We start from the raw sequence: 14,262 nt of genomic DNA on the forward strand, positions 1-14,262 counted from the left end.
GACAGTAAAATGAGCAGCATGAAAATCAGCAGTATAACATCAGCTTTCTATGCGGCTCAAACACCTCAGGTGCTTCTGCTGAATACGTTATTGTTCAGCTTTGCTCTTTCATCATGGAGCCCATTGCTGTCTAGGAGAAACCATTAAGATCATAACAGAGGCCCTATAGGATTTTATGTCTTATGCATGCATGCATTAGTTATTAAGAGTTTTATATAAGTGTCTAAGTAAGGTTATTTTAATAAAGTATTTCAGTACTCTGAGAATAATCTATGAAGACATTTAGAATTAAAAACAGCACGCTTGAGATTTATTGTATTTCATGAGTTTATTAGCGTTATTAAATTACTTTATTGAGGGTTTTTGCTGTATAGCATGCACGGCGCGCGCCCTCTGGTGGCGGGTGTGAACCGCGGCGCGCCCGAACGGCGGCGCGCCCGTCAGCTGACGTCATCCGCACAAGTCGGTCACATGTCGCTTGCAATCACATGACGACTAGAAGCTGAAAACAGGAAGAGTCGCACCAAACATTTATTAATCAGGTAAAAGCTTCGTTTGTTTTAATCCCTGTGTTTATATTCAAAATATTTTAATTGCATTTATTTATTTGTACGCGACTATATGGTTTGTAACGATGTAGTAAACACATCGTGTCATACCCGAGCTCATCTTTGCTGATAACACTATCACCTTGCATATCAACTCATTTATTGCTATTACTCGGCAAAATAATCATGCATGTAAAATGCGGTTTTTATATTGCATGTATTATGCGCATTGTGTATGTTCTGTGTTGCCAGATGTGCATTGTTTAGGTGTGCGCGCATCAGGAGACGTGTGAAGATGGCCTCTGCGGTGGAGAGGACGGATGATCTGGTCCGAGATTATCTGCTCTATCGCGGGTTCAACAGCACACTGAAGCACCTGGACTCAGAGATCAAATCAGACAAAGAGAAAGGCTTCCGAGTGAGTTCATGTGTGCAGATGCATGCATTCATCCGATCTGATCTGCAGAAGCTTTGTGTGCAGGACTGAAGAGCAACAGGACATAATAAACACACATTATATAAGGTTTAGTAGATTAGTGCATTGAAGTATGAGTATGCATGATCATGCAAACGTCAAATGCACATTATTGCTCTGTTAAAGGAATAAGTCACCCAAAAATGTAAAATGCACTCACCTTCAAGCATCTAGAGTTTGTTTCTTTGTCAGATTTGGAGAAATGTAGCATTGCGTCGCTTGGTTGCTCTGCAGTGAATGGGTGCCGTCAGAATGAGACATGATAAAAACATCACAATAATCCACAGCACTCCAGTTCATCAGTTAACATCTGGAAATGAAACAAATCCAGCATTAAGACGTTTTTAACTCAAACACATAGAGTCTATAATCCATAATAACGCTTCCTCCAGTGAAAAAGTGTTCTGGTCTGAATCAGGAGAGAAATCTGCACAGATCCAGCAGCGTTTAAACAGATCTAAACTAATATGAGAGGCAACAAGAGATGCACATTTTCACTGAATGAAGCATTATTATGGATTATGGAGTCATATTTTGGTCAAAAGCAACGGTTTGAAAGTAAAAACATCTTAATGCTGGATTTGTTTCAGCGTTTGTCTTCTCCAGATGTTTACTGATGGACTGGAGTGCTGTGGATTATTGTGATGTTTTATCAGCTGTTTGGACTCTCATTCTGACGGCACCCATTCACATCCATTGCTGGATTGTTGACTGGTGTTTTATGTCAGGTTGATAAGATCATCGATCAGCTCCAGCAGCTGATCCAGAGTTATGATCTGACCGGTCTGAAGGAGTACTGGGCGTATCTGGACCGCAGGCTCTTCTCCAGACTGGAGGACGTCTACAGACCCACCGTCAACAAACTGAGGACCAGTCTGTACCGCTTCTACGTCATTCACACCATTCAGGTGCTCCGGCTCATATTTCACACACAGATCAACAGAGAAAAACAAGAAAAATCTATTCTGCATTTAAAACAATTAAGCCTATTTTGGTCAAATAGTATTGTTGTGCCATTTTCATGACATTACACAGATTTCGCTTCTGGTTTTGTTAATGTTATGCAATAAAGCACTATATTATTTCCGTGTAGTTCTATATTTAATCTATGCAATACTGAATTCATACAGATTTGTAATTAAAAATATAATTGAAAATAATGTACCTAAATGTACCTAATATATAAAAATAAGTTACAATAATATATAATAATAAATAATAATAATTATATTATTTCAGTGTAGTTGAAAATATAATCTATGCTGATAATTAAGTTAATAATTAGCTAAATTATTTCAAGGTGATACTAAATTTAATTAATGACAATAATGAATTTATACTGATCTATAATTACAAATATTTATATGTATAATATCATTAATATTCACTAGTAAGTATTAAATAAATAATATATTCAGTATTAGTATTATTCATCCAATACATTTATATGTATTATGTCATTCATTTATTAATATAATATTAATTAATACTTAATAAATAAATAATATATTAAGTATAAGTATTATTCATCCAATTTTAAATAACAATAAAAGTTGCATTACATATTATTAATAAAAGGGTATTAATATAAACATATCTACTATTAAAAGTGTATGAATAAAATCAGCGTAATAAAAAAGCTATATTATTTCCTAGTATTAAATCTAATTTATGCTAATAATAAATTTATACTGATCTATAATTACAAATATTTATGTATAAAATCATTAATATATTAATATAATATTCATTAATACTTAATAAATAAATAATATATTCAGTATTAGTATTATTCATCCAATTATAAATAATAATTCAAGTAAAATTAAATATTATTAATAAAATGGTTTTCATTGATATAAACATTTCTAATCTAATATAAAATAAATTAATGAATAATAACAGCTTAATAAAAAGCTATATTATTTCCAAGTACTACATATATACTAATAAGGAAATACATCATTAATAATATTAATAAACATCATATTTGAAAATATATGTTTAACATAAAATAATAATACATATTTATACAAATTTAAAATAATATTCGTCAATATGTACTTATATTTTCTCATATAAACAATAAATTAAAAAAGAAACACTAATGATAAAAAATAATAATTATGCAATAAAAAAGCCGTATTATTTCCAGGTAGTACTAAATTGTTGCTAATAACAAATTTATACTGTTCAATAAATAAAAATATTATTTATGACTATAATAGGTAACATAAATAGCATTAAATAACATATGTATCAACTATGAAATAATAATAATAGTAATTTTTAAAATGATAACATTGAATAAAACAATAATAGGAAATGAAAGTGTCCTGTGTCAGTCTGTTCTGCTCAGTATAGTTTCTCAGTGGAGGACTGATGTCTTATATATATATCTCTATATCTCGTGTGTCTCAGACGAAGACTCCGGAGAAGACGCAGGAGTTTTTCCAGAAGCAGGCTCTGGAGCTGCAGACTCAGCCGGAGTGGCGTGATTGGTTCGCTCTGCCCTTCATCCCAGCGCCGGAGCAGAATCCCTCCTTCTCTCCGTATTTCTCCCGGCAGTGGGCCGACACGTTCCTGGTGTCTCTGCACAACTTCCTGAGCGTCCTCTTCCAGTGCATGCATATCCAAACACCTCAGCTCTTTCAATAGCATTAATGTGACCCCGATGCCTAGAAATGACACTCATGAACAGATTGTAGATGTGCATTCCTTAACATCTTCACCCCAGCCTGTGCTCTTGAGCTTCGACAATGAAGTACAGAGAATCAAAACTGTGCAGGAGGAGAACGAGGAGCTCAGGCAGATGGTGAGGTCTTCACTGTTCAGTAGTTTAGAGAGATAGAAGTCCAGATGACTAGAATGAAAGGCAAATATATAACGAGTGCACTTAAACGATGCTGAGAATACATTTATACTGTTCAATAATTAGAAATATTATTAATAATTAATATAATATTCAGTAATATAAATATATAAAAAAACTAAACTTAAATGCTAAATAATTAAATGGTTATATAATTATTATTAATAATAAAAGTGCTGTTAATAAATAGATAAATTATAATAAAAATTATACTGACGATTTGTACTGAATTTATACAAATGTACAGTTAAAAATAACCATTAATATATTAATAAATATAGTATTCAGTGATATGTAAATATATAGATCATGTAATGCAATAGTAACAATGATATAAGCAATAATAAATTAAATAATAATAATACAAATAATAACACCGTAAAAAATATATTAATTTAAGGCAGTCCTACATAATTTATGCTAATGATGTAATTCATATATGTGTTATGTTCTTAATAATTAAATGCATTTTATTTGTAGTGAGCCTTTTTTACACTCAAGACACTAGAAGTATTACATAATTTATGCTAATAATGAATTCAAAATGATTAATAATTGAAATTGTTAAAATATGCATTAATTAATAAATTTGTTTATACATAAATCTATATTTAAAAATAGTCATTTGTAAATATTTTTTAAATAATTATATAAATATTATATAAGTTTTGGTTATTTAAAAAACAAATCATATATATAAGCATATATTATTATATAAAATAAAATAATAATACTATATTATTTCAAGGTAATACTAAATAAATAAAAAATATTTAACTATAACATAATGTAAAATATGATTGTTCAGCTCACCGCTTGGTTTGCAAGCATGTGCAGTGATGCACTCCCAATGGAAACAGGGTAGTATTTGGTAGAGATGCATTTGTGCGTAATCTTATATCTCCATTGCTTCCAGTTATTTGCTCTTCAAGTAGAATGGCGACAGAAGAAAGACGAGGAGATGGTCCATCACAAGCTACCACCTTACGTCCAGCACATGGACCGACTGGGCGACACTGAGCTGTGAGGAGACTTTAGGACCTCAATCATCCGCTTTTAACCACTTCACACAATACAGCTATATTAACTTATTATAATGAGACTGACCGAGTTTGATTAGTGAATAAACGTTCACTTGAAATGTCACTTGATTTGACGTGTTTGTGATCTTTTCTCTGCATTCACTGCGATTCAGATCATCACGGGATCAGTGCATTTGATTTGAGGAAATCATGTGACAGTATGAGTCAAATATGAAATCAAAGCTTCATTGTATAGATTTGAAACAATGTATTTGCACAATAAACATCTAAATGAGATGTAAAGGTAATTTCTGCAAGCTCTTTGTGAAAATTAAATCACATTTTATACAATCAGACTGCAGCGATTCTTGACAAAAAGCCTCTTTGTGTGATTTACTGGAGAATCAAGGCAATGAAACCAGGAACAGGGTAAACAGAGGAGGGGAAGTGAGCGGGAGATCAGCTAGTGTGTGTGTGTGAGTGTGTTTTCAGAAACGTGAGCGATGTTTCGTCTGTTTTCTCTTAGAGATCTCGTGTTCAGTCAGAGGAACGTCAACATGACCACGCCAACCAGAAACTTCTTCTCCACCTTCCTCCCTCAGACCCGACGGGCCCCTGGGAAAACGGCCCCGGGGCCACAATCCTCGCCCACACAGGCCTCGCTGGGCCGGAAGGACCCCACTGCCACCCAGGTAAAGCACAATCTGTATTTTAGAAGCATTGTTGGTTTGGTATTTTCTGTTTTCATTTTAACATATATATATTTTTTTTAAAGAAATGTTGACTTGGGCAATTATAAAGGGTTATTAAAAGCATTATAATTATTCATAATGTGTGTTGCAATACATCATATTGTGCCGTAAATAATTATAACCAAATTTAAAATGCGTATTGTAGCAATGAATTGATAAGTGTTATATTATTAATTGTGGTTACAATTATTCATCCATGTTTAGATGAAGGACACCACTCCTAAAATGTAAAAGGCATATATAAAGATGTAAATAGAACTAATTTATACTGTGAAAAAATATATGTTATACAAATATTATTTAGGAATTATTTAGTTTCACTTAATTAAACTTCATTAATGTATTGTAGTGTTAGATGTACTGTAATTTTTATTTACTATAATCTAATTTTAAAGTTTATTTATTTTAATCTTATTTTATGTATTTTATTTTCATTATTATGAAAATCATTTAAATATTGTTAATTTTTACTGTTAATGATAACTGTATTATTTCTTTTTTTAAACTAATTATTTTTTTTGTTAAGTTACATTATGAAGCTCTGTGCAGTTTTTTTTATTATGTATTTTAATAAAATTTTTATATTTTTTTTAAGTTAATTATTTAGCTTTGCATTACTTTTTTTGTCTGTTTGTTTTAGTTTTTTCTTGTAACTATTCCAGAGAGCCCAGCACTTCGTTGCAGTATGTTTTTCTGCTAATCTGATGGTTTTTCTGTCTGTGTTTTTTTTCACAAGCCTGTGAAAGCAAAAGATCTCCCTTCTGCTAAAGACTTGAAGATGCCCTCTGTTTCCACTGCGACAGTGGATTTGGCCACAGGTCATTCCCTAAAGAGACGACAGCATGACCACGAGAAAGAGAGAAAAGAGCTGCTCTCCAAACTCCCACAACAGGTCTGAGAAAACATCCACCAGAGCCAAACAAAGGCCCTTCTGTCTTTCTGTCTTCAGTGTCTGACACTGGCACAACAGTAGCCACACACTATTTCAGTGCTTTTGGTTTGAGAAGAACATTTCTTGTTCATTTTCTCCATAAGGATGTTAAATGTTCTGATCCATAACTCAAACTAACCAGCCTTCAGATGAATCATGATTGTAACTTTGATCTAAAACAATAAAATCTATTTGAATCTCAATAAAATAACAAAGAACAAAGATACAAGATGATATTTTATGAGGAAATGCACTACTAATCTCACAAAGAAATCAAATTTTTAGATTTTTGGATATTTTGCTTTGATAAAAAATTGTTTAAAGACAAGTGAAAAGAAAACATCCGAAATGCACATTTAAGTGTTTATTTTATTGCACTTTATCTATTTGAGCATGTCAATTTAAATTCTAATCCATATTTTTACAAGTTTTTTTCTCCACTTCAGAACCTACATACATCAAACTTTGCAGTTTTATTCCTCTCTATATTCTGAAGGTTTTTACTGTGGGGTTTGTTCATATATCATTCACACTGATGAATATCACACTTTATTCCTAAAAAAGTGGCGAAAAAGCATATTTTTAATGGTTGTGAGTTTGTGTCTCTACTTTAGCAGATTTTACATACACCAAAACTTAGAGTTTTATTCCTGTCTATATTATGAAGGTTTTTACTGTGGGGTTTGTTCATATATCATTCACACTGATGAATATCACACTTTATTCCTAAAAAAGTGGCGAAAAAGCATATTTTTAATGGTTGTGAGTTTGTGTCTCTACTTCAGCAGAACTTACATACACCAAAACTTAGAGTTTTATTCCTCTCTATATTCTGAAGGTTTTTACTGAGGGTTTTTTTGATATATCAATCAAACTGATTAATATGACATTTTAATTCATAAAAACATGGCGAAAAAACATATTTTTAATGGTTGTGAGTTTGTTTCTCTACTTCAGCTAAACTTACATACACCAAAACTTAGAGTTTTATTCTTCTCTATATTCTGAAGGTTTTTACTGAGGGGTTTGTTCATATATTAATCATTTGATAATTTTTTTTTTTTTTTTTACATTTTATCCCTAAAAACATGGCAAAATGTGTTTTTTTTTTAATGTCTGTTGACAATACTTTCTGATTTATGGAGTGATAAAAATAGATATCCAAAAACCCCTATGTAAAAATCTTTAACTCTTGTCAACAAAATTAAACAAGAATTTTAAGCCTAGGTTTGTCCGTTGTTCAGATTAATTTCCTGGAAAATAACATGCTATACATTGGGTTGAAATATACTTTTATCTTTAATCATTTTTTTAAAGATATAACAAAAACCTAATTAAGTCCTTTAAATAATATTAACAGATAGAACATTTGATCTTAATAATGCATCAGTAGATGTTGAATTTAACATTAAGTTTAAGAAATGCTTTAGAGGTATTTTTATTTGTTAGTAATCTTATGGCAGTATGGACTTTAACTTATTGTAAAGTATTTCCAAAAATATATATTTATAGATTATAACACAATATTAAGATATATACAAATATAAAAGAGGTTTGAGAATGAAGGTTGAACTTTGTTTCTTTTGTAGTGCATCATGGGAGTGCGAGGTCACTGCTGTTATCTCAGGTTGGATATTAAACATGCCAAAAACATCATGCCGGGTCTGTCTAGAACGTTATCGTGTTTCTGATCTCCACAGAGCATGGAGAAGAAAACTGATTCTGATCCAGATTCTCAAACCGAAGCTCTTCCTGATCAAACAGACTCCACCAATCAGACGCGAGTCTGTGAAGTGGGCGGAGCTGCAGTGGAGCAGCCCTTCATTAAACTCAGTCAGGATGAGTACGGAGAGCATCACTCATCCATCATGCACTGCAGGTGAGTGTTGACAACTAACATCGAATATAGCTGTTCATGCAGCAGAAGCAGTTTTTGAACTATGTCAGTCCTTTTTGTTTTTTTAGTCTCATGTTTGTGTTTTCAGGGTGGACTGCTCCGGCAGAAGAGTGGCCAGTCTGGATGTGGACGGTGTGGTGAAGGTTTGGGCTTTCAATCCCATCATGCAAACCAAAGCAACTATCATGTCCAAGTCCCCTCTGCTCTCTCTAGAATGGGCAGCCAAACCCGACAGACTGGTAATTACTTTTTTTTGGTGAACAAACACTGGTAAATAGATTTAGCATTTTTTGATTTTAGCCTTTAAGGAGTGCAAATAAGCATATTAAATATATTTAAGCTGTAAATGTTTCTATTAAATACAATTACACTCTACCAAAATGTTTGGGTTTGATGAGATTGTTTGTTTTTGAAAGAAGTTTCTTTTGGAATAATGTTGTGAAATATTAGTACATTTTAAAATAATGGATGTTTTATTTTAATCTGTTTATTTTATTATCATTGATGTACTATTAAAGTTTTTGTTAACAATATGAATTAGATTTTATTTTTTTACATTTTGTTTAAATTTTTGTTGGTGTTTAGTCATTTATGTATTTTATTTTTTTTAGCTTTTACATTTTTTATTTAAGTTTATCTACCTTTATCTTTTTTAGTTCTTCAGGTTAAACTAAACAAAAACCAAGTGATGAAAATGTGTGTTTCTTCTTTTAGTTGTACTGTTATAACCCTGATTTGAATATATTTTTAAATGTAATTTATTTCTGTGATGCTCTGCTGTATTTTCAGCATATTCCTCCAGTCTTCAGTGTCACATGATATTCAGAAATCAGAATAATATGCTTCTCAAGAAACATTTCTGATTATTATCAGTGTTGAAAACTGTTTTTGTGGATAGCATGGTGCATTTTATTTTTCAGGATTCTTTGATGAATAGAAAGTTCAAAAGGACAGCATTTATATGAAATATTATTTTTTATTTGTAACATTATAGATATCTTTACTGGCACTTGTGCAATTTAATGCATCGTTGCTGAATTAAAGTATTGTTATTATTTTGAACAGTTCTGGTAAAAACTACTAGCATTTGCTTGATTTTATTGGTTTATGTGGTGTTTTCCTCCTATAGCTGTTGCTCGGCAGTGGCGTCGGTACAGTAAAACTTTACGACACAGAGGCCAAGAAGAACCTGTACGAGATGACAATAGACGACGTCCATCCACGGTGAGCCCTCACAGATTACCCATAATGCACCAGGATTTTTGTTTTTAAAAGTAGATGACAGTATACAGTAAACATGCAGTAGATTCCTCTTCCACTGAGCTTCCTGTGTGTTTAGGATCCTGTCGCTGGCCTGCAGTCCGAGCGGAACGTCGTTCGTTTGCTCCGCCGCGGCTCAAGCTGCTCATTCTGGTGTTGTGATGGAGGGCGATGCACGAGTTTCGGCTCCCGTATCCGGACAGCTGCTGCTGTGGGACACCAAAACCGTCAAACAGCAGGTACTGGAGCCAAATGACACTAACAAAGAAATGCAATGACTGAAAACTCAATGTATGCAGGTGCGAGTATGCAACTTACATGCAACTTGTATGTAATTGTAAATTAGCAATATAGCAATGGCATAGAAGAACCATTCAGTCAAAGAACTTTCACCAACATTGGGCTCTTTTAAAAGAAATTTGAGATTGTATTGATTAGAATTAGCTTTTGGCTCAACAGATTGGTCTAGCAAAGGGGTCCTCGTTTTCTCCTGTGATGTTTGTTTTATTTGCTTATTTATTTATCAGTCTTTTTCCTCTCAGAGATGTTGGTCTCATTTTTTATTAGCTGTTGGTATTGTACAGCACATTGGTAAACCTTATGTTGTTTTAATGATGATTTTCTTGATGCGTTCAGCTGCAGTTTGCGCTGGAGCCGGGGCCGGTCGCTATAAACTGTACGGCGTTTAACCACAACGGAAACCTGCTGGTGACCGGAGCCGCAGACGGGATGATACGACTGTTCGGTGAGACGCTGTCTAATTTCAGCTGTTCAGCTCTACAGAAGACAGTAGTGTCATTATTTTTATTTCAGCTCAATTCAGTTAATTGTTAGTGTTCCAAAGTTCCAAATTCTGTTCAGTTCAATAGCAGTGTGTCGATGTTCCAAAGTTTTATAAATTGTAAATCAAATTCAAAAACATTCATTTTTAAACTCAGTGTAGTGACAATGTTACAAAATTGATAAATTATGAAATTGATCAATTTCAGTTTTTAAAGCAGCTCTACAGTAAACAATATTCACTCTTCTGATCAGTTCAGTTCAATTTTGGTTCATTTCTGTTTATTGTTAATTCGGTTGAGTTCAATAACTGTATCAGTCTTGTAAAATTAATCAATTGTGTTGCAATTTTAAAGCTCAATTTTAGCAGTACAGCAGCTTAACGGATGACAATAATTTAATTATTTAGCTTAATTTAGTTCAGTATTGATTCAGTTCAGTTTAATAACAGAGTTGATATCTAAAGTGCATTAATTATAAAACAAATTCAAAAATAGTCATTATTCAACTTAATTTATTTTAATGTTCAATGCTGATTCAGTTCAGTAATAAATTCATTGCAAAATTAATTATTATGAAATCAATTCCATTTCAGCAATAAAGCAGCTCTTCAGAAGACAATAGAGTGATTTTCCACCTCGGGTTAGTTCAGTTGCAAAATTAATCAACTATGAAACATATTCTATTTCAGCTATTAAGGAGCTCTGTAGAAGACAATAGAGTAATTTTTCAGCACAGTTTAGTTGAACTTTGTTTCAGTTCATTTCCATGTTGATTCAATTCAGTTCGATAACAGTATCAGTGTTTCAAAGTCCATCAGTTATGAAACAAATTAAATTGACAGAGATGTTCGTCAGTTTATTATATAGATATTCGGCTCAGTTCAGTTTAAAATCAGTTATATTTTGTTCTCATCCGATGGTGTCAAGTCAATGCAGTTCAGTTGATAATATCACTGGATATGAATCCTTTTTTAATTTCACATGTCTCACATTTATTGTGCATGTTGAAGTGTTTGTTTCTGCTGTGTTTCTCTGTAGACATGCAGCGCTATGAGAGTGCATTGAGCTGGAAGGCTCATGATGGTGAAGTGTACAGCGTGGAGTTCAGCTACGACGAGAACACCGTCTTCAGCATCGGAGAGGATGGGAAGGTGATGGGAAATTTGGGATTTTTGTAGGAATATCTAGAGTTAAGTGTAGATTCATCGCTAAACGTCATGTTTTGTTGTCAGTTTGTTCAGTGGAATATCCACCGCTGTGGCGTGAAACAGTCGGAGTACTCGCTGTCCCAGGATGCCGTGGGGCCGTTTGTCCTGTCGGGTTACAGTGGTTATAAACAGGTTCAGGTTCCACGAGGTCGACTCTTCGCTTTCGACTCTGAGGGGCAACATGTGCTCACCTGCTCCAGCAGCGGAGGAGTTATCTACCGGGTAAAAATACATTACCAACCTCTCACACCTGTCAGACCAGCTTAAACAAGTAGCAAAACAAACTGTTTGCTTCAGCTAAAAATAGAGACCGGAACCCAGACCCATAGAATTAAAAAATTGGCAGCTCCCACTTTAACGGGAAGAAAACGGTGGACAAACCAGGGTTGTTTTTAGTATCATTGATATAGTTTGATAGAATAATGAGGTAATTTTTTTGTGTTTTCATATTCAATTTTTAGTCATTTTGTTGGATTATTATCTTTTTTTTTTATTATTTTTTGCTTTTTTATTTAGTCTATTTAGCGTTATTTTTGTTTATGTTTTAGTTATCTTAGTACTTTAACTTAAACTAAACAAATTGAAAAATGCTGCCTTTACTTAACTTTTATATTTGATTCAATTGATTCAATAACATTTATTTTTTATTCTTTAGTTTTATTAATTTTATTAATTTCTTTTTTTAATATGTCTAATTAGTTTTATCAAGTTTATTTCAGTTTTGGTTTCAGTTATTTTAGTACTTCGACAAAAATGAGAAATGCTACTTTAGCAGCTAACTGAAATAAGTTTATTTTTAATTTTATTTCAGCTAACATTTTTTTTATTCCATAGTTTTTTATTCCATAGTCCATTTTTATTATTATTATTATTATTATTATTATTATTATTATTATTATTATTATTATTTTAAATATCTAAATTGTTTTTATTAAATTTGGTATCTGTTTTAGTTATTTTAGTATTTCAGCTAAAATAAGAAATGCTGCCTTGGCAACTATAGCTGTAATAAAATATGTTTTCTCTTAATATATATATATTAAACCTAAAACCATGAGTAAACATTCTGATACATGAACTAAGATAAAAATTAACTGAAAAAAAAAAAAAAAAATATATATATATATATATATATATATATATATATATATATATTTTTTTTTTTTTTCAGTTAATTTTTATCTTAGTTCATGTATCAGAATGTTTACTCATGGTTTTAGGTTTAATGTTTCTGATCTAACCTCATATCTGCTCTGTTCTTGTCTAGTTGAATAAGGCGGACACTGGTCTGGAAAGCGTCTTGTCTCTCGGGGGTCATAAAGCGCCTGTCGTCACAGTTGATTGGTGCACGGCGATGGACTGCGGCACCTGTCTCACCGCGTCTATGGACGGCAAGATCAAACTCAGCACGCTACTCGCACAGAAACCCTAAGTTCACCAATCAAGTACAGCAGATCTGAAATGAGCCAGTTCTATAGTTTAAATCACATGATGTCTTATGAACCAATCATCCCTGACTGGTGACCATTAGAATATCAAAACAATGTTAATGATTCAAAGAAAACAAAGTCTGTATTTCCACTGAATGATAAAACGGACCATAAAGTCCCAGAGAGTGATGACGTATTATATTTTTCATAAATCATTTATGTTTCTGTGTGAGTTAGTAATGTCTGAGCACGTGGAGAAATGTTACTTGAGAAAGAACAAATGAACAAATGTTCAGTCAGGTCAGTGAGGAAGGGCATTACCTACACATTAATGTTTCTTTTCTTCTAAGATGATGTTTATTTCTTACTTCTGGAACCATAAAATAGAGCTTAGCCAAGTAATAAACTATTTGAATGATGTTCATAAACTTTTTTTTTTTTTTTGGCATCCTGTTGAACAATAAAAACAAATATAATCAACTAAAGTTCTTTGTGTCATTTAAAGTGTCGTGTCGAGGTCCTAAGTTAATTTATAAAAAAGGGGAAAAACTATTTTTGTATAAATTAATTCCAAATATGTTCACAGTAATAGTACAATTACAAAAGTAAGTCACTTTAAGTCAAATGTCTTAATTTATAAAAGCAAAAATAGCCACTTAATTTAATTATTCTGAGCTGTTATGAGTGACCTTCATATAAGCACAGAATAGTTACCCCAGACCCTTTACTGGCATCTTTGTTTAGAAGTTAAACCTGGTATACTTTTTAGTTCATCATGATTGTATCATGTTAATTTGTTAACATTGTCCATTAGTGCATTGATGGTTCAGTTTTACAATATGAGGGATAAGTTTGATTATTTGTGGTTATTGAAAGGGATAGTAGGCTACGCACACAAGTCAGTACCCTTGATGTTCTGTAGTATTGATTTTTGGCTTTTTCAGCGCTTTAAATAATAGTTGGTAAAACAGACTGAAATGTTAAAATACTACTAGCGAAAATCTCGACCGTTGCACTAGTGGCGCGTTCATAACAGCGGAGTTTGGCGCGACTAGAATAATTCGCGCCCATTTTTAAAAATCAGT

The 14,262-nt window shown here is 32.5% G+C and overlaps 1 protein-coding gene across 1 annotated transcript; it reads left to right on the forward strand.

Moving 5' to 3' along the window:
• Positions 1–413: 413 nt before the first annotated feature.
• wdr91 (WD repeat domain 91) lies at positions 414–13,662 on the forward strand. Its single transcript, XM_052587996.1, has 16 exons — positions 414–542; positions 801–966; positions 1,752–1,931; positions 3,445–3,651; positions 3,755–3,838; positions 4,812–4,918; positions 5,444–5,609; positions 6,406–6,561; positions 8,301–8,479; positions 8,586–8,736; positions 9,627–9,721; positions 9,837–9,996; positions 10,394–10,502; positions 11,578–11,690; positions 11,772–11,969; positions 13,015–13,662. Exons 2-16 carry the CDS (start codon positions 844–846, stop codon positions 13,177–13,179), a joined length of 2,193 nt encoding a protein of 730 aa, XP_052443956.1. The 5' UTR covers positions 414–542; positions 801–843; the 3' UTR covers positions 13,180–13,662.
• The last annotated feature ends 600 nt before the right edge of the window (positions 13,663–14,262 follow it).

This window comes from Carassius gibelio, chromosome B21 (genome assembly GCF_023724105.1).
Source record: "Carassius gibelio isolate Cgi1373 ecotype wild population from Czech Republic chromosome B21, carGib1.2-hapl.c, whole genome shotgun sequence".
NCBI lineage: Eukaryota > Metazoa > Chordata > Actinopteri > Cypriniformes > Cyprinidae > Carassius > Carassius gibelio.